The sequence below is a fragment of the Notechis scutatus genome, chromosome 1, assembly GCF_049901735.1.
Source record: "Notechis scutatus isolate UNSWTSFEM ecotype Mainland chromosome 1, rNotScu1.2, whole genome shotgun sequence".
NCBI classification, from domain to species: domain Eukaryota; kingdom Metazoa; phylum Chordata; class Lepidosauria; order Squamata; family Elapidae; genus Notechis; species Notechis scutatus.
In genome coordinates, this window is record NC_142009.1 from 59,244,210 (window position 1) to 59,266,240 (window position 22,031).

Sequence of the window (22,031 nt, forward strand, 5' to 3'; positions counted from 1 at the left end):
AGTCAATGGGCAAGCTAGATTCACTTAACAACCGTGTTACTAATTTAACAATTGCGATGATTCACTTAAGAACTGTGGCAAGAAAAGTCATAAAATTGGACAAAACTCACTTAACAAATTTCTCACTTAGCGACATAAATTCTGGGCTCAGTTCTGGTTGTAAGTCAAAGACTACCTATAGTGCAGTGAAAAAAAAACACAAGTGTGTATGCTCCAAAGGCATTCAATCTCAAAATTAAAAAGCAACATGGAGGTGGATGCATGTCTGCGTTTAACAGACAATAAAACACATTTCTCTTATTCGTATAAAATGTGAACATAAATACTACTTCTTAAAGAGGGACTAATTCATTTGATTCATATTTTAATATTTACGAAGACTTGGTTATTCTTGAGGACATACACCCTTCCAGATGTCATGTCACACTTATCCAGAATGTGCAAAAGCCATATATTAAAAACTGTCTCCAGAAATGCATACATTGGGGGGAATTGGCAAAATGCCTATGTTAAGAACAAACTGTTGCAAAATTAGAAGCCCATAAAATGTGCTTGAATGAGTATGAATATTTTTGTGAGGAAGTATGTGCATACTAATGCAGAAATGCGAGAGAACAAATATTTGTTAGATTTATGCCTTGCCTTTCATTCAAGAGCTCAGGATAGCATTCATTGCTCTCCTTCCTTTGTTTCCTACAGCCACAATCCTGTGAGGTTGGCTAGACTAGACTGAGAGTGACTGATTCAAAGTCATCTAGTTGAGCTGCTTGAAAAAAATTGAAATATTACATAAATCAATTTTGGACATTCCTGTTAAATCAGGAGTATGAAACTATTTAATCATGATCCAGTATATACAAGAAACCAACACAGCTTCTTAATACTGAATAAACCATAGACACTTGGTTCAGATGTAAAGGATAATTTAATATAGTACACAACGTTGTGGAATTATGCTGAGGAGAAGGAGAGAGCACACTTTCTAAAACAGGCTCTCAGGCCTTGAGACTTTTGCTTAGGTAGAACAATTCCATGAGCCATGGTGGTACAGCGGTTAGAATGCATTACTGCAGAATGCAGTGTACTAATTCTGCTGACTGCCGCCTGACTGCAGTTTGGCGGTTCAATTCTCACCAGCTCAAGATTGACTCAGCCTTCCGAGGTTGGTAAAGTGAGGACCCACTGTTGGTGGCAATATGCTGATTTTTAGAGAGGGCTGTAAAACACTGCACAGCGGTATATAAATCTAAATGCTATTGATAGTATTTAGCTGACATGAAGGTATAGTACACATTATCTTCATTAACTTCATACTGCATCTTCAACTCAATCAGAGTAGAGCTGGAAGGGACCTTTGAGGTCTTCTAGTCCAGTCACCTGCATAAGCAGGAAACCCTATACCATTTCAAACAAATGACTGTCCAGTCTCTTCTTAAAAATCTCAGGTGATGAAGTACCCACAACTTCTGAAGGCAACCTGTGCCAGTGATTAATTGTCCTAGCCTAGGTGTTAAAAAGTTTCGCCTTAAGGTTGCTTCTCTTCTTGACTAGCTTCCATCCATCGTTTCTTGTCCTGCCCTCTAGTACTTTGGAAAATAATTGACCTTTGTGGCAACCTCTCGAATACTGGAATTATTTGCACTTTTTCCAAAGTCTCGACATCTTTTTTGTAGTATGGTGACCAAAACTGGATGCTGTATTCTAGGTGTTGCCTCATTAAGGCATTACAAAGCGGTACTAATACTTCATGTGATTTTGATTCTATGCCTCTGTTTATAGAACCAAGGATTGTATTAATTTTTTTGGCTGATGGCTCATGTTTAAACAATTGTCCACTAACACTTTAAGGACCCTGTCACAGTTACTGTTTTTGAGCCAGGTTTAGCCTAATCTTTATTTGTAACGGCAATGTCCTCTTTAAAGAAGATACATGCTTAATTATTATTTTGAAGATTTAGCAATCAAATTTTTACATGGAAATATGAGTAAACAAAGAATTAATTTCAGTGGAGCTGGTTCCAGGTTTAAGCCAATGTCTGCATTTTCAGTTTAAGTGCTTGGTTTGCAATGACAACATTGCATTGCCAGAAATGTTATTTGGAATTTTACATGAATTAGCATATTTCTTTAAACATATTTCTTTAAATATTTATTCATTTCCCTTTAAATATTTTATGGGGAATTAAACTATTAAAAAAAATATTCTGCTAGGCCTCCTGCTATTGTGTTTTATTTCTCTTTTTAAAAGCAGCCGTTAGTTGTTTCCTTCAATTGTACATTTTTGTTAATTAAAAATTAGAGGGAGGAACTTTCCAATACAACCAGAAGTTTTACATTGAGTTTCACAATTGAGACCTAGTCATACATTTTAACTTTTGGCATGCTTCAACTGTCTGGTATCTGCTACCCTTGTAGGAAAGTGTCTCTCAAATTGTTTCATGCTGTCCTGATTTACCCCCGTTTTTTCAGTTGCTGCATGTAGCTGGAGGCAATTCTCTACAGAATGCAGATACAGCAGAAATTCCTAAAACAAGTGATATTTTGATAACTCCACAACCACAGATATATGTGACAACATGTAAGGAGAGACAAACAAACATTGATCAAGAACTTTGGGTACACTCTGTGCTTAAAGAAACATCAACATAGGGCAGTGCATATTTTACAAATGTTTTAGAAGATGGTTCAGAATTTTGTGCAATACAAGTTCTGTATCTTACTTGTTAAAGCAGCCCCCCACACACACACACACAAAAAAAAATCAGGTTTCTACAGGAGACAGAAAAAAAGAGACCCAGCTGCTTTAATTAATTGATTCACTAGTCAATCTTTTCGGGATCCTGAAGAATTAGTTTAATTTAGCTTGCTTTAATTAGTAGAAGAGAAGAGTTACATTTGCATGAGTTCCAAGGCATTTATTCCTTATCATTTTTGAAGCATGCATAGCTTTGGTATAGAATAGAATAGAATAGAATAGAATAGAATAGAATAGAATAGAATAGAATACTTTATTGGCCAAGTGTGATTGGACACACAAGGAATTTTTCTTGGGGTAAATAGTCTCAGTATACATAAAAGAAAAGATATTTTCGTTAAGAATCAAGAATCATAATGTACAACACTTAATGATAGTCATAGGGTACAATCAGCAATCAAATCATACTAGGAAACAGTCAATATAAATTGTAAGGATACAAGCGACAAAATTACAGTCATACAGTCACAAGTGGGAGGAGATGGGTGATAAGGAGTGATGAGAAGATTAATAGTAGTGCAGACTTTGTAAATAGTTGGACAGTGCTGAGGGAATTATTTGTTTAACAGAGTGATGGCTTTCGGGGGGAAAAACTGTTCTTGTGTCTAGTTATTCTGGTGTGCAGTGCTCTATAGTGTCGTTTTGAGGGAAGGAGTTGAAACAGTTTATGTCCGGGATGTGAGGGGTCTGTGAATATTTTCACAGCCCTCTTTTTGACTCATGAAGTAAACAGGTCCTCGATTGAAGGCAGGTGGGTAGTAATTGTATCTGCTATGTATGTTACCTTTCTTCCTTGTGTTCATTGTGGTATTAATTATATGTGTTCTGCTTGGTTTTATGTGTGTGTGTGTGTAACTCAAAAAATTAGAATATCGTGCAAAGGTTCATTTATTTCAGAAATGCAATTTAAAACTAATATATGAGATAGACTCATTACATGCAAAGCAAGATAGTTCAAGCCGTGATGTGTTATAATTGAGATGATTATGGCTTACAGCTCATGAAAACCCCAAATCCACAATCTCAGAAAATTAGAATATTGTGAACAGGTTCAATATTCTAGGCTCAAAGTCTCCCACTCTAATCAGCTAATTAAGCCATAACACCTGCAACGGGTTCCTGAGCCTTTAAATGGTCTCTCAGTCTGGTTCAGTAGGAATCACAATCATGGGAAAGACTGCTGACCTGACAGTTGTGCAGAAAACCATCATTGACACCCTCCATAAGGAGGGAAAGCCTCAAAAGGTAATTGCAAAAGAAGTTGGATGTTCCCAAAGTGCTGTATCAAAGCACATTAACATAAAGTTATGTGGAAGGGAAAAGGGTGGAAGAAAAGGGTGCACAAGCAGCAGGGATGATCGCAGCCTGGAGAGGATTGTCAGGAAAAGGCCATTCAAAAGTGTTGGGGACTTTCACAAGGAGTGGACCGAGGCTGGAGTCAGTGCATCAAGAGCCACCACACAAAGATGGATCCTGGAATGGGCTTCAGTTGTCATATGTGTCTTGTCAAGCCGCTCCTGAACAACAAACAACATCAGAAGTGTCTTACCTGGGCTAAAGAAAAACAGAACTGGTCTGTTGCTCAGTGGTCCAAAGTCCTCTTTTCTGATGAGAGCAACTTTTGCATCTCATTTGGAACCCAAGGACCCAGAGTCTGGAGGAAGAATGGAGAGGCACACACTGCAAGATGCTTCCATGCCACACCACATTGAGGCAGTAATTGCTGCAAAAGGGGCCCAAACCAAGTCCTGAGTACATATGCACGCATATACTTTTCAGAGGTCCGATATTGTTCTATGTACAATCCTTGTTTTATTGATTGCATGTAATATTCTAATTTTCTGAGATTATGGATTTGGGGTTTTCATGAGCTGTAAGCCATAATCATCTCAATTATGACAAATCACGGCTTGAACTATCTTGCTTTGCATGTAACGAGTCTATCTCATATATTAGTTTCACCTTTTAAGTTGCATTACAGAAATAAATGAATCTTTGCACGATATTCTAATTTTTTGAGTTTCGGGTTTTCTCCCGCGTAAGATTGGAAGTATCTAGAGCAGCGCGATGAAGTCTCATTCATCATCTTCAGGCTTGTGTCTTGGCTCTGTGCTTCTCAAAGTGAATGAGAAGCATTCTGAGAAGCACAGAGCCGAAGACACAAGCCTGAAGATGATGAATGAGACTTCATCGAAACGTTGCCTAGATACTTCCAATCTTACGCGGGAGAAACCCGAATAACCAAAGATCCATGTGTGTGTGTGTGTGTGTGTGTGTGTGTGTGTGTGTGTATAAATATAAATATAAATATAAATATATAATTTTGGTTTTTTTAGATGAGGCAATACTGGTTATCCTCAGTTTATAATCACCATTGAGCCCAGAATTTCTCTTCCTAAGTGAGTTTTGCCCCATTTTACAACCTTTCTTGCTACAGTTGTTAAGTTACTAGCATGGTTAGTAAGTGAATCTGGCTTTCCCGTTGATTTTGCTTGTCAGAAAGTCGCAAAAGGTGATCGATCACATGACCCCAGGATACTGTAACCATTATAAATATGAGTCGATTGCCAAGCATTCGAATTTTGATCATAAGATCATGGGGATGCTGCAACGGTCGTAAATATTAAAAGCAGTCAAATCACTTTTTCAGTGCCTTTGTAACTTTGGTCACTAAATAAACTATTATGAGTTTGCACTGTATTTAAAAACAGACATTGAAAGCACAAATGGCTCAACAAATAAAATTCCCCAAAAATTGTTTAGACCCCCTTCAAAACAAACATCCCTTTGTAAACATTTCTTGCTACCTCTAACACACTCAAAATTTCCCTTTTAAACACACATTCTCACCCATCCCCTGATTCAGGTAGTCCAGTGGTAATTGGGACCGGAATTTCCATCGCTAAGCTATGCAGTCATAAAGTACAACGTCACGTAACTGCCTTGCTTAGTGATAGCAATCCTAACACTCCCCACTGCTTTTTTAAACAAGGATTCTGTGTTATTAAGTATGTCCCAGAAGCCTTTGTAAAGCAGCCTGGTAGACAGGTAAAACACGGAGTATGGCGGGACTGGGAGTTGCGGTTGCCAGGCAAAGGAGGTTGCACAAACAGCCTGTGTGAGCATGGCAGGGCCAGAGCATGGCATGCCAGGTGGGAGAGGGTGCAAGCAATTTACTAAAACAATTTGTGACATTCTCTGCTGGCTTCCTCATTGATTTTACTTAGGGGAAGCGAAGCTTCCAAATGGTGATCACATGACTATGGGATGCTGTAACTATCGTGTGAGTCAGCTTGCAATGTTTGCATGACTGCAAGGGTGGCATAACGAGTGGAATTTCGAGGACTAGTTGCGAGTTTCCTTTTTTAGCACTGCTGTGATTTTGAACTGAATGAATAGTCATTAAGTGAGGACTGTCTGTATAGAATCAAGTGGGTAATAGGCCGTGCTATTCCCCTTTAAGTCAGAAGCAACATACTGTTTTCCATAATTTTAGAGTATTGCTTTGTAGAACGGCCTCCAAGAAAATTGGCAGGAAGGGTGGGGAAAAATTTACCTCCACTTGGGATACATGAGACAAGAGAAAACCCCAAGAATGGTTTCCCAGAAGTTGCTGTTCAAAGCAGCCCATTAGGCAAAGCAGGGGTAAAACTCTTACCTCTCTTGATTGAGAGCCTTGTAATACAACTCTTTGAGAATCCCTATTATAGATGTTTAACAGCTTCATAATAATGCCACTGTATTATCTACATCTAAAAATATAGCCTGTTAGCATATCACAAATGTGCTTTCATTCACTAAATGGAAAGCTTCACTCTGTCAAAATTTTTCCAAATGTACGTGTTCATATTAACATTACGAAACTTACCTAAATGGATTCTTACCATGAACCTGAGTCAGTCAGTGTCATGAAAGTAATAATGATGTATTTCATCAATACCCCAAGGAATTATTTGGGAATTTGCCCTAGGGAACCAATTAGGCAATCCATGTCCATTTCTAAAGATACCAGCTACCAAGTCCAGTAGTCCTTAATCCAGAGGAAACAAAATTCTGATATTTTTATTTTTCCATTGCAATTAGGCATGCCTGCTCTCTAGTATCTTTAATATCTCTGCCTGATATTAAAAATATTTATATATTTACTTTGTAGAGCTGATTGTTGATCAGCTTTATCATTTTAGTATGGTTTTTTTAGATGCTGTTGCTATTCAGCTACATTTTGCTTGCTTGCTTAAATATTTGGCTTTAATGTTCCCTTCAAGGCAGAAATTCTAACAGGAATTGCAGTTGGTAATGCTGGAGATGCTGGACAAGTTGGACTTAAATTGTTAGAGAGAGGCTGTAGGACTGTCATCATAACTTTGGGACCAGAGGGTTGTGTGGTAGTCTCCAAAGAGGAACCAACACCAAATCATATTCCTGTCAAGAAAATCTCTGCTGTGGATACTACGGTATGTATTATATTTTAAGTCTCATTTTGACTACTCACTTGAGCACTGAAAATGCTCAATAATAAATAAAATCTTTGGGTAACCCAGAAAATCCCACCTTTTAATCTTTTGGAAGGCCATCAGGACCTGGCTTTTTAACCCAGGTTCTGGGGTAGAATGAGTACATCTGGAGTTGGTTGTGGGGGGCAGGTATTGTGGGGGAATGTTTGAGGTGCTGGGACTTGGGGTTATGGTTTTTATTGTTTTTAGTTTTATTATTCTGAGCATCCAGAGTTGTGTTTTAAATGGGTGCCCTTACAACTCTTTTAAAATAAATTTTAAAAATCATCAGACTGTTGCCATTTAGCCTATTATACAATGAATGTGAGTTCACCCAAGGTTTTTAGGCTGGTGTTCTTTCAATAGGGCAGAGAGCAGCATGTACCGATGATGTTATTTTAGGCTTCCTTCATCTTTCTGTCTTTTCTGTATTGCAACAGTAATGTTCTTACTACTTGTACAAGATGGCGACATAATCCCTCAGCACCTTAACTTCAGCCACCTACTCTCCTGTCTGGAAAAAGAAGGGAGACGCCCAGTAGTTTTCTGACTCCCCCAAATAACTGGTTGTGTTCTCACATGCCTGAGTTTTATGTGCTGGCAGAACCTATGACTTTGTAGAGCTTAAGAAGTATCTGGTACTCAACTTTCACAAGGCATAGTTAAAAGTCAGGAGTAGTGTGCCATGCCAGATTAATTTTGTTGTGATTTATATGGCCATTAACTTGAACATTCTTATACTGGAGAACTTGGGGTTCTCTGTCTTACCAATGCTTTTCCTGTTTATAATCAAGTGCTGACTGAAGGGTGGAATGTTATAATTATTAGTAACAGCCCTAAAGAAGGACAGTAGTTAAGCTCCTGATAGCAGGTTTATCTCACCCACATTTACTACGCTGGGACATCTTGTACTGTTTTTTTTTTTTTCTGATATAAATGCAGAACATTTCTGATGATGTCGCTGAGAGCACTTCATGTACCAGCTATACATTTTAGGTGCCTGATGTCATGAATTGTAGCATGTGTTTTCCTCCAGCAGTTGTAACTTTTTGTTAGAGGCACAGTGCTGTTTTTTACCTAAACAAAAATAACTGGTTTAATTCACAAGAAAGCTGATTTGATCAGAAGTAAACAAAATCTGTGTTGATATTGTTTAACTGTAAATCAATTTGTGCACAAGTAGGTGAAATACAAAGAGACTGGCCAGTATTTTCTGTTCAGAGTCTGAAATGATGTTTTTCTCAGGAAAGCAGGGTCTGCAGAACCTAAAGACAGAGAACCTATGCAGCTCTATATATAGACTTTTCTGAGCATTTTCTGTCAGAAAACTTCCAAGTTTGAAATAATTGCTAGAGTGTTCCATGCTGGCATAAACCAGGATTGAGTAAATTCTGTTTGCAGATTCTTTACATGTAACCATTTTATTTTTCCTTAGGGCAATTGCTTCGTATATAGGTTTGGAGGAGACTTCCTTTAACCTTGCCTCTCCTCTATCATTATAGCTGATTTATTATTATTATTATTATTATTATTATTATTATTATTATTATTATTATTATTATTATTATTATTATTATTATTATTATTATTATTCCAAGATGGTAGTCTCCCTGTGTTTCTGCACGTTTTTTACTCCTTATGGTCAGCATGGAAACTAACTTACAAATTTGATTGTGGCCTTATTTATATGATGGTTTATCATCTTCTTACTCAAAGACATGCAGAGGTGTTGTCCTTTGAAATGTCATGATACTTGCTACACTGAGTGGAGAATCAAAATCCCTGGTAATTGCTCTCTGGAAACCATATTTTAAAATCTTGGATGTGACCTGCTTACCCCAACGAATGAGGATTATGTATTTTAATATGCTAGGAAACATTTTCTTTTTCACACGTACCAGGATTGTCCCAGCCTTGAAAATCAGATCCAGAGTCTGATTTCAGACTGAACTCGGGTAAATAGAAAGTGCTTCTGTTTGGGGTTGCGAATGAATGTTCCTATTGTGTGGTTAAGCAATACACCTTTTTATCATTGCTGTTTTAACAGGCAGTTTTCTTTTCCTTTTTTTTCTTTTTTCTTTTCAGTAAAGTGATATTCTTTCACACTTTTTAATCCATGAGAATTCTCTCTGGTTAAGCTAGGAGTTTTCATAGCTAGATTTTTACTGATTAGATAACAGTGGAGGGCTGTAATGAAACAATTTTGCAGGTTAGTCATCCAACAGCAGTACATGGATACCTTGCTTTAGTGGCAGACGGTCAAGAAAAATGTAAATGCTACTTCCCACTGATAATATTCAATATTAACTACTTAGTGCCCCCTTTTGTTTACAAGTAAAGCTAATTAAATAATTTCATAGATATCACATCAAATTATTCAATGTATACTTACCTCAGAATAGTTTTGAAGCTAAAAAACTACTGTAAACCTCAACTTAGATTGGGGTTGTCTTCAGATTTGATCTCCTGCTAACCATAGTCTGAGACTGTTTTAGCCTATATCTGTGTAAAGAAAAGATTATCTGATAAAGTGTCTCTCTGGTAGAAAAAAATACTATTAACAATGAGCAACCAGCTTTCTTGGGGAAAACTCACAAATGGAAGGGCACTAATCCACCCATTTTCTTTGTTTTCAGCATCTGAATTTTAGATATACTTTCAATATTAATTGAAGTCTTTGGACAAAATGTCCTAGAGTTATGCCAAGGGTCTTTGAACTTGGCAAGTTTAAGACTTGTGGACTTCAACTCCCAGAATTCCTGAGCTAACATGACTGGAGGAGGAATTCTGGGAGTTGAAGTCCACAAGTCTTAAAGCTGTCAAATTTGAAGACCCCTGAGTTATGCAATTACTACTATCTCCCCGCTTTGTGATTATGTAAATACTTCCCTACTGTACTCACTCTGAATTTGGAAGAAGCAGCAAAATTATGTTTCAGATATTACTGGTTAACTCACAAAGACTCACTGTATTGGTAGCAAGGAAGGGAGAGTAGCAAGACTAATTCCAGAGAGTCCATGCAGGGTTGTGATCGTTAGCAGGTGCTGCTATTGTCAACTGCAATGATGTCTTTGTCACCGTGCAATACTAATGTTGACATGAAAAGCAGATCAACAAACCTGTTAAAAGCATAGGTTTTAATGGAATTCATTAGTTTACATTTGATTGTATACATGAATATGAAAATGTCTGACAGAAAATTGCAGCACCTACAATAGATGACCTTAGCTAATCCCAGAATGCTAATCAGGGGTGGACCTAGTTGGTAACAGGAAATGCAATGACTGTAGGCTAGGCTGAGGATTTAGAAAGGTGTCAGAGGGCAGTAGCAAGCCACAGCTGTGTTGCCACCTAGGAAAACTACTGTACATGGTTAGATTTATGAGAACCATTGCATCTAGATCATTGGAGATAGTAGTTAAGGTTGTGCAAAACATTGCCTACATGGATCATTCCATGCATAGAAAATCTAGTTTTCAGGTGACATATTCTGAATCAAAGCACATGTTTTGTCAAGGACTATTGGCAGCTTATAAATTGGAAAAAAAAATAAACACACTGGGCAGAAATTTTCCAAAGTGGAGAACAGTAGAAAAAAGGCAAGAACATCAACAATGTGCACATGCTAAGGGAAAATAGGAACAGTGTGGGGAACTGATGAGAGGAGCCATAGATGATTTGGATTAGAACACACATGAATTTAAACAGGCCATAAAAAAAGAAGAAATGAGCTGAAGGCAAATAGCCTTGCCCCAAAATATCCTCTTGGATTTTGTTTCATCTAAAATACGGGACAATTAAGATAACTCAGGTTTTATTTTGGCTGAATCTTGACTTACCTAGAATGGTTCAATTTAATTTCTGAATCACAATGTATTTATTTCATGCCAGAAATAAAACATAGTTTTTGTTTCACACTTGCCCAGTATTAGTTCTATTGTACAGTGCACTAGTTAGTTCACCCTAATCCTATTATTTTTTATTGATTTATTTACTTACTTACAGAATTTAAATGCTGCTCTAAACTCACAACTCTCTAACATGAACAGAAGGGATCTCAAATAAAGCGGTCTTCTCAAAATACATTATAATACAGCATAAACTAACAGGCTGCCCTCTGAGTATCGAGGGACTAAATAATTGACAGTACATTTAAAATTTAGATTATGTGAGGGAAACTTTCTGGAGGTTTCAGAGGAGTAAACTACACAGACTTTTTAACAAATACACTTAGATTGAGAAGCATTGTTTTTATTCAGAATGAGGAGCCTTAGTAGAAAGTCTACCTGTCAGTCATTTTAGTTGAATGGGGCCTTAAAAATGTTTTTCAACTTCACATTCCAAGCCACAGTAAGATAGAGAGATAGAGATAGATTAAATTACAAATATAAAACCAAGATGTAAAATATATTTGAGGTTCTCTGCCGATATAGCAAGCAGTAATATGCACGAACACAAAGCTAGAGATGTTTGCTTTTTCTGTTTAGATATAATATCAAAATTGTTATCTAACCACTGACTGTACTACTTCCAAAACAGGAGTCCTTTTTGGATTAGAATAAAATGTACATCTCCTTGATGTTCAGAAAAAAATCCATACTATACAGTGGTTTGGGGTTTTTTTGTGGCTGGGTGTATATCTTAAGCTCTCATTAGGTTTGACCTAATATTGATATAAAACATAGGGCTGCTATTTTTAAAACATACAGAATTACTTTTCTGCAAGCATTTTGTTTTTTATAATATTGTTATGACAGCTGTTTTACAAGACAATTCTACAGACCTCATAAATCAACAATTCATTCATTAAAACAACCTGCAGTAACAAGTTTCAATCATTCAGAATCGTCTATCCTTTTCTGGTTCATCATCACAAACTCTAAATGATGGATGGTTGGATGGATGGATGACCATATATGAAATATGATAAAACCATATAATTTTTTTAAAAAATGTAAGCAGTTCAGTATATTTAGGAAATGAAGCTGCAATCTTCTATCCACTTCTTATTGAATTCATAGTTTCCTTCAGCTAATCACGCTTAAACTTACAAAGAAGGTCATCTTTTTGAAACAGTAGGAATTTCTCTTGAGAAAGCATGTAGAAGCTTGCGTTGCACTTTTAGTAATTACTATGTAAAATTAAAATTAATTCACAGAATTAAAAAGTTCCCTGGGAACTCGACTACTATGTCTTCCCTTGACTTTTTCCCCCTAAACAATATTCCCCTCTGCTTTAAAGTAACAGATAATACACAGGTATATATTTAAGTTGGTTTAGAAGATAATGGCTTTTTAAAGATGAAAACACCAGCTCTTCAGCTACTGTTATGCCAACTTGAGTGTTGCAACAAGTCCAAAATGCCTTCTGTCTAATTATCTTGTCTGAAGTGTTGAAAGTTAGCTATAATAGGCTATGTGTAATTCAGCTAGAATATTGAGTTTTCTGCATAATTCCCCATGTTTCCTTTTTTATAGCAAGGTGCCAGAGGTTAATTGTTTGTTGTCCCAAAATTAAGTGACCAATGCTTCCTCATCATCATAGCTATGCAGGTCTGCTGTTTGATGTTTAGCTTTCTGTCTTTATTATATTGAAAAAAGTAAAAGAAGCAGTGTAGCAACAGTAAATGCAGGGAAACCGAAACATTCTCAATGATTATTTTCCATCATTCTCCATCAGTTGCTTTTACAGTATTGCTGTGAAAAAGGGCTTTTCAGTACGGAATATCTTCCCAATATTGCTTCCTTTTAAACAGGCTCTTAAGGCTTGTTTTATTCTGAAAGGTTGGTCCCCCCGCCCCTTCTTGTTATCTGTATTATTGAGAATGAGTCTTGTGTCAATTTGTCATAATTTCCTTCTAGTTCTTTTTTTCAGTTTTGCAACTTATTCCTTTTATTTATCCTTTAATCTTATCATAGAAAATTGAATGTAAATGTCTAATAAAAAGAACAATGTTTGTTCCTGTAAAAATTGATTCCTGTAAATTGGTGGGATTAATAAGTTGATTCATTTATTTCTGGGTTCACCTAATATACTGAGTCATAAACCATGGTTTATAAACCACAATGGCTGAGTTCATATAAAATGGTTTAGCAAAATATGTACATTCATGTGGACTTCATGAAAATTTTCATGGCTTGCATTTAGATGTCCAATAGACAAATTGTAATTTGACAAATCTGGACTTTGAGTTATTAGGTTGACTACTGTCTGTTTCAGCTTAACTCTAATATCCTTTTGTGCTTCTTACTGTGTTTTTTTTCTTATTGCCCAATCTTTGTTGCTCAATGTTCTGTCTCCCATTCCACTGATAAACTGTTCCTTGGAACAAAATTCATACAATAATATTTGTTTGCTTTTAACAGACATTTTTTTTTCTTACTAGATCCATTTCCAATTTAGGCATGTACCTTGACAGCACACATTCTTGTTCAGCCTCTTCTATGGTCATTGATTGAAATGTGGTCTTGAAAACATTTCCAAATTCTGGCCTAGTCCTACACCAGGAAAGCTCACTTGTGTCTGGAACAAAATGGAATCTTATCAATATACCAAAAAGCCAGTCCTTTTTTTAAAAAAGCAGCCATTCTTTGTTTCCTGGCTTTGTGGCCTAACGGCAATGACTTTAAAAAACTATAAATAATGAGCTCAATCCAGTGACTAATTACTGAAAACTCTGTGCATCAGCAGAAGTGGAACCTGTGGTTAACTCAAATACTATCAAATGCCTGAGCTATTCAATAATATCCCTTGGTGTTTTTTCTCTCTTTCTTGCAGCATCTCTTTGGTTTTAGTTAACCTTTTGACAGTGAAAAGAGCAGCTGCTAGGAAATGAAGCTGTTGGCAAAGAGAGTGCTGAGGGCAACTTCTTCAGTTCACCAAAAAGTGAGGACAGACTAAAGGTTCAGCTTTTCCTGCATATGGCTGGTAGTATTAACAGCAAAATATGGTATTGACCACCATGTAGGAAGCTTGTTGACAGTGGAAACTTTAATTGGGAGAACAGTTGGGCTTTAATTGTGGCTAATTGCACAGAAGCATGGTGAGATGGAGGGTGTTATTGTAGACAATTATGCCCCAGATAGTGATAATATAATAGCTGCCTCTATTTATCGGGTAGCCAAAATAACCTTGTGACTTAGCCTTCTGCTTTCTCGCCTCAAATATGCAATCCGATGAATTTTGGAAATACAAAGAGCCATACAGAATAGAATAAACCACCAGCTGCTCTAATCAGCAACTGGTTTTTTTTTTTTTAACACTGCATTTATTATTTGCTAAAGTTCAGCTTGGCTGTGAATGTAGCGGGAGCTGAAATCATTCCCTCTGACTTGTCTTGCTTTTATTCCAGACAGAGAATAGGTCACCCTAACTTCTGATCCTGATACAGACCGTTGGGGCCTTTCCCGGTAGCATTGTTGCTCCTGTGAAACAGACAAGGATTTGTTCATTTGTTGAAATAATTTTAGAGGGCTTTCTTTCCCTCCAAGAAGTGCTTTGAATATTTGTCCTTGGGAAATAATTTTTTTGAAAATGAATTTTCCTAAGGATCTTATTATCCTAATCAATTATTTGTGATTAAACATTCCGCAGAATCGATGTACAAGTGTAGAAGGTGCTACAGCACCTTCCTCGGGGAAAACAACATAGAAGGGCTGCTCAGAAAATAAACATGGGTGGAGTCAGATTTCCCTGCCAACTCTGCTTGTTTCCAGTATTTTTATTTTTAGGGAAAGTTGCCCTGCAACTCCAGACACAACTGGATACCATCAGATTTTTGAAGTTCTGCCATTGTTCCTTTTCAACCTTTTAAGACAGTTTTGAGAATCTTTGCTTGTCTATAACAATACTTTGCCAAGTTTGAATTGCTCTGGCATGAAAAAAATGCTTACTCAGTATTTATCCTATCCAGATCACCAAATGACTACCATTCTGGCTGTGGCTTCTTCGTGTTTAGTCACAGGGACAGGATACCACATTATTGATAACAGACTGAGTTGATACAATAATAATAATATTAACAATAAAACACCCTTAAAATATTGTTGAAATCGTTAAGAAAGCTTAGCGCGGATAGATAGAATAGTATCAAACATGCTGGAAACGATATGTGCTTCTGCTACTTTCATGTAAGAATAGCCTGGAAGGCGAATGAGTGGTACACTTAAATGTATTTGCACCATACTGTAGGATTTCTATTACCAGAACTAACAGATTGTTTAATAACGAGTGGAAAAATACTTCACCTGCTTCCATTTGCTGACTGCCTTGTTCTATGCATTTGGTGACTGAAAAGCATTTTATAAGCTTTGAAGCATCTGGCTACTTACTGAGATAAAAAACATTCTCTCCCATTTGCAGAAAGGAAAAATGAGGCATTGAGCGGTACACAGGAATTTTTTTCCCCCCATGAAATATAATTTCCACATAATGAAGGGAAGGTTCCTCTTTGATTCATCAGTGCACAGCCAGATATGTAACCTCATAATGCGGGATCCCATGGTCTTGTCCTGACTAGTTCTAGACATAACCGTATGATTTTTTTTTTTTTAAATAAAGACCTTTTCCCTCTCGGTTAGAATAGCTGTTTGATAATGAATGGAAATGTAATTTAAGCAAATTGAGCAAATGTAAACAGTTCTGTACATGTACAGCTTGTGGTCTTAACATAAGGCAGCAGGAGAAGCAGAGGACCACCCAGGTCAAGGTCTGATCTTACTTCCAAAGCATCCAGTTACCTAATTAAATCCCTTTCTGTTCCTTGTCTTGGGGGCTGCCGCTTTCCCGCTTTTCTTCCAGATGGGAATGCATAATTTAATGATGATCCAGCCGTTGGAGACATGTGAATTGCGAGCAGCTTCATAAATCAAGACGTTGATGAAAATCAGCGTCTAGTCATTTTCTCCCTCTGAGTTTAAAAGGAGCCTTGTAGTTCATAAGGTAGCTCTGGATCCTAATTTGACTATGCTCAACACAAAACATGGTTTTCAGAATCAGAAATCCTGGGTGGGGGAGCAGGGGGTGAATGCTATCATTAAAAAAAATCTTCATATGAATATAGAGAGTGCCCTCTGCTCATTAATGAATCAGTAGAGCTTGTTGCTACATTGTGAAATAGGAAAAGGGCTATTAGGCTGTGGGTGTAACTTCTCGGAACAGCAGGCACTTCAGTTGGACTTTTAAATGTACATATTCTGCTTAATGTAACTGACAATCTAAGTCCTAATAGACATCTGCTGTTTCATTGTGTAGTAAAAAGATTGTAAAGAAGTATTTGATAATTAGGTGTGTAGGAGCTCTGTCTGACTACTTTCTTTGCCATATTTGCTATTTAATGACTAATGATGATCATTTAATCCTTAGAGAAGAGTATTTGAGTTATGGACCAAAGCTTGGGGCGCTGAAGGTAATGATATGTTAAGGCAGAGGTCCAGGATTTGAATACTTGCAGGCAAACAAGTAATAGCAAAGTCTTGCCACCCGTAATGCTTGATAATTTACTTAACATCAGCTATAATCTTATGAATTTCTTATTTTCAAATTAAATATCGAAATAAGCAATAGCTAGAAATGGAAAAATCCCAAAGGCCTAGAATTCAAAAGTTGCCTCTCTGTAATTTTAAATGTTTATAAAACTTTAGATGCCTGAGATGGAAAATTTACCTCACCTGTGCAATCAAAATACAATAATAAATAATTGGCAATCTGCTGCCCTCTGGCTGTCTAAAATATTTCAGGTTTTAGACTGGCAGTTACAAACTGAATGGCACTGCCAAGTGATTTACAACATTTTTGCAAACTTTTATTATACAATTTCCAATATGATTTCCTTCCAATCTGCCAATGTGCTAAGCAGAATAGCATATTTTTTTAATGTGATCTGGTTGCTTCCAAACCTTACATCTGAAGACTAATGTTTGCATTATTTACTTTCCTCACTTTAAATACACCTTTATTTAGTAGTTTCAAATTGAAATTTTACTGAAAATTTAAAGAGAGCTACATGAATGTTCTGGGTAAATCTGTGGTGTATTTAAAACATTGCAGAAAAGAATCAGGAGGTTAAAGCACTTCCTTCCTGGCATATCATAATTTAGAATGAAGATTGTTACAGAAGTAAATGAATGAATGTTATAAAGAAAAAAATTGGTACAGTTGTAGTCTCCTCTGTAATATATAATACTAAATGAAATCCTTAATTTATTAGAAAATGTAGTACCACAAGATGTTTTGGTTTGCCATTGGTTTGGTTAGATATCGATACCCATTTAAGCAAATATCAATAGCTTAACTACAATAGGCATCAGAACCTGCCTCCTAGATTAAATGTAATATCACCTTCTTTTAAAGCAGCAGAATTTGAATGACATTCAAGAATACATTGGTTATGAGATAAATATCATTGTTCTCTTGACGTGAAAATTAAACTTACAATCATTAAGGTTTCAGACAGTTAAAAGTAAAGACCTTCGCCTGTAAAATTACATTTAAATTTAAAAAGCTGCATGGTTTTCTCCAAAAATGCATCAAGCAGAATTCATGAAAATCAGCCCATTGTGTTTAGAAATTCTTGTTAAACATTGTCCAAGTGGAAATAGCAAAATACTTACATAATTGAAATACAATTGCTTAGTTCCAATCAGTTCTGATAGTTGGGAAATGACGTACAACAGTTTGCACAACATCAGGCCCACAGATGGTATTTTATGAATAATAGTAGTATTCCTCTCTCTCTGTGTGTTAGCAGAATTATTTTCTATAGCAGATGATAACTGATCTATTTAATCTAATTATTCTTTTTCTATGCTACCTTTCAAAGCCCTGTACGTTTAATTTTTCTTAACAAAACATTCCACATTCAATGTGATGCTACATACAAAACATCATGGAGAACAAAATAATTATGCCAGAGGTAGGAACTGGGGAATTGCATCCCAAGGAATCAGTAATGACTGTTCTACACTGTAAGTGAAAACAGAAGGCAATGCTTTGATGAGTGACCCTTAAAATGTGTTGCAAGAGAAATGTTGTGGTAACTCTTTAAAAATCACCAGGGCATGTTATTCTGGATGTTGACAACTAGCAGTTAACATGACAAACTTATTTTATTGCTGTACCTATTTTCAAGTCTGTCCAGAAGTCAGCCTATTGCCTATCTGACTGGTGACTGATTCCATGGACTTTGAAAATATAAATTATTATGGAGATGACAAGAACTAACAAGTTGCAGAACTTTTTGAGTTGTATGTCCAAAGAGGGGAGATTTATACTGATGGTTTTTTTTAATAAAGTAAACCACAAACTAGATAACTTTCCAAAGTATCCTAGCTTTTTGATCTTGAATAGTTTTGTGCAATAAGATATTTTCAAATAGGAAAAAAAATCATTGATACAGCAGACACTTTATCTGACTTCATCTTTCAAGAATGTATGAGTCTAACACTAAGCACTATTTAATCATGTGCAAATGACCTATCAGGAAATCAGCCAGGAAATGGATATAGATTCCTGAGCACTGATGCAAAGTATTGCATGGGTACACTTTTCTAACACAGCAGTTGTTATTTTTGAATTAAATAATCCTTACTGAAGACACCAAGGCTTTCATAGCTTAGCTATGGAATTTTTAACAAGATTCAAAACAGCAATCTTTCAACCCAAGAACTTTCTTTACAACATCCAGCCAGGTAGGAATGTAAAATAGTAGTTTTTTCCCCAGCTTCTTGGGAGTTGTTTGTGAAAAAAAATTCAAAATTAGAAGAATGTTTTAATTTTCTAATCCCATAATTGAAGCCTCCTTCAATGGACCATTTGTATAACAATGCTATTTTTTTCTTCCCAGTTTGGAACTATCTGCTTGATAGGCCTGCATAAACCTTTCTTTGCTGTATCATTTAGCCATCTTTCCCAATTATTGCCCACAGAATTTGTGGTACTTCTCTTTCCAGCATTACTGACAATTGACCATATTGATTCGGCATTACAGATGTTGCAGACCAACATTTGAGAACATGGTAATATTTTTTTGTGGGGGGGGAGGCTTATTACAGAACTTTTGCAATCAGATTCAAGGTAATATAAATGTGATACTACCTTATGTATTTTGGCCTGCCAAAAGTCAGCTGGGGTTTTCAAAGTAGGCCTAGATTTATAGGCATTGTATCTTGTTTGCATTACACTATCTCAAAAACCAGATTTCTCTGCTTGCTTTGCCATCAGCTGTGATGAGGCCTGTGTCTTGTGCTCATTTTGCTTTGTCATTTCCCTACTACATAGCTTTTTTTGGACATTGCCATAATAGTGCTTCACGTGCAAAATTATCTTAACTATAAATCCTGTGCAGAATTCTCCTGTTTAAATGCATGTCGTATCTGGAGGCAGTTGCCATTATATAGTTGGAAAATTGTAATTATCATGGAGGATTTTCTGTTTATTTATTTGAATATTTTAATATAACTTCTCATTCATACGGTAGCTCTTAAAATATTATAAAATTTAGTATCCTATTATGAACTCTTCCTTCTAAATTAATGATTAATATATAAACCACTTCTAATGCATAAGCCACTTCTGAAAAATCTTGCCAAGGGACTTATCCAGATACTCTCTGAGAATTGGACACAATTGAATGGACCAAAAAAAATGTATAAACACATTTATCATTGTAATGTGATTTTTATTTTTTTTGCAACCTTCTGACAAGCAAAGTCAATGGGGAAGCCAGATTCACTAAACAACTGCGTTCCTAAATTAACAATTGCAGGAATTCACTTAACTCTGTTGCAAGAAAAGTCATAAAATGGGGCAAAACTCACTTAACTGTCTTGCTTAGCAATGGAAATTTTGGGTTCGATTGTGGTCATAAATCAAGGACTGCTTATATAGCATTACCAACCAGAGGTTTAAAAAATGGCTGATAGTTGAATAGAAGGACAGAAAGCATAAATATAGGAAGCAAAATGTAGCTACGTTCGCTGGAAATTATAGCACCACATAACTGGAGGGCACTAACTTGAATAAAGCTTGACAACCTAATACTAGCCATACTTCTGGTTTTATGATTTTAGCTACATGAAGGATATAGAATACCATGAGTCAGAACTAAACTTTTCAGGAAAATGGAAGAATTAATTATCTGAAAAGGAAACGTTCTGGGTATTGCTGATATTTTGCAGAAATTTTAATTCTGCTAGCCACAGATGGATGTAGCTTCTATTAACTGTAGAAGTCTGTGGCTCAGCTTTACAGAATGCAAAGGAATATCACAGAGTCTTGTTTGGATAAGTAAACTACCTTCTAAAAACAGGCTACAATAAGTTCATTACTTTTAACATTTCCTGTGTGCTGCTTTCTTTTCCAACTCTTGAGAGACAAATAGCTTCTGCACACAAAGTATTCAATTCTCAATGCCTGTATAAAAGGTAAAGGAGTTTTGTCCTTATTCTGCCTCACTTTTAATTATTATGACAACCCCTCCCCAGCAGATGGCTATAGATCAATGCTATTTCTACTTGAAGCAGTGTTTGGAACAATTGTTTTTAATTTCAGGTAGCGCATTGCTATTTCTTAAGATGCCCTTTTTCGTCCAAATGAGGCAGAAATGGGTTTCACTTGAGTAAGATCTAAAACACTTTTTCCAAATCATTTTCAAGCCATGAACAACCTAATAAATCCCTGAATTCTGACCCACTATCCCTTTTATTTCCTAGGTATTCTCTTGCTAACGTAATCCTTTTTCAGGAAGTAGTTTCCAAAACATAGAACCAAAGCCATTCTAAATTAGGGGTGGGAAAACATCCTCTGCCCTTGTATGGTTGCATCCATTGGGAACCACAGATAGCAAAAGATGAGTCACCTTTAAACAACAAGGCTATCAGATATGTCCATTTCATTCACATTCATCTATGCATTGAAGACATTTTCATGAAAACTCAGGGTGGTAATTTTTAAAGTACATGGTTTACAGGATTTTCTATTTACCGACATTTGTAGTATTTCATTTTTCCCCTTTTACTTACTTCTAGGGAGCTGGTGACAGTTTTGTTGGAGCACTAGCGTTCTACCTGGCTCACTACCCCAATCTGCCTCTGCATGAAATGCTGAGGAGAAGTAACTTCATAGCATCCATAAGCACTCAAACAACCGGAACACAGACTTCCTACCCTTACAGAAAGGATCTGCTACAAAGCCTATTTTAAGCTATGTAACACATTTGATTTTTCTCTCCTCAAACTTTTTAAACAAATGCCAACTACACGGATGCCAGAATGAAGATGATACAAATTGCATATTGTTTCTTAGCCTTATCCTGAATGAGACGCACATGGTGTCACACACTGCAATTCCAGTTTAGGATACAGCATTTCAGCTTTACAGTGAGATTATTTCCATGTCTTAGTCACCTAAGCAAGGACCCTTTTACTACTGTATGTTTTAAAATTGTGATCCTACCCCGAGAATAAATTTTTTGTGCCATTTGGAAATTCTTTGTTTGCACTGAATGAAACAGGATGATCAAAGCTGAAAGAACTATTTAATATATTGAGGCATAGCATACACAAAAAGGCAAGGCTCACTTTTGTGGCAATCCAGTTGCCATGACTCAACTTCCAGACACAGTTGTAGAAGTTGTAACTTTTAAAAATTTGAAATTTCTCTGACATGGCCTCTATATTATTGGAACAACTTTTTTCCTGAATATAAGACATATGCCAGAAGACTTCTATGTTGTTTCACTTACTCACTCCAAGCAGTTCACAGCATATATGCAATAATACACTATA

The 22,031-nt window shown here is 36.3% G+C and overlaps 1 protein-coding gene across 3 annotated transcripts in view; it reads left to right on the forward strand.

The window, feature by feature from the left end:
- Window positions 1-21,731, forward strand: part of RBKS (ribokinase) — a 70,257-nt gene extending 48,526 nt beyond the window's left edge. For all 3 annotated transcript variants that reach the window (XM_026681585.2, XM_087965374.1, XM_087965367.1), the window contains 2 exons: window positions 7,021-7,209; window positions 21,273-21,731. In XM_026681585.2, coding sequence (XP_026537370.1) covers window positions 7,021-7,209; window positions 21,273-21,446 — 363 coding nt within the window. In that variant the 3' untranslated portion in view covers window positions 21,447-21,731. The remainder of the gene's footprint in view (window positions 1-7,020; window positions 7,210-21,272) is intronic.
- Window positions 21,732-22,031: the final 300 nt, after the last annotated feature.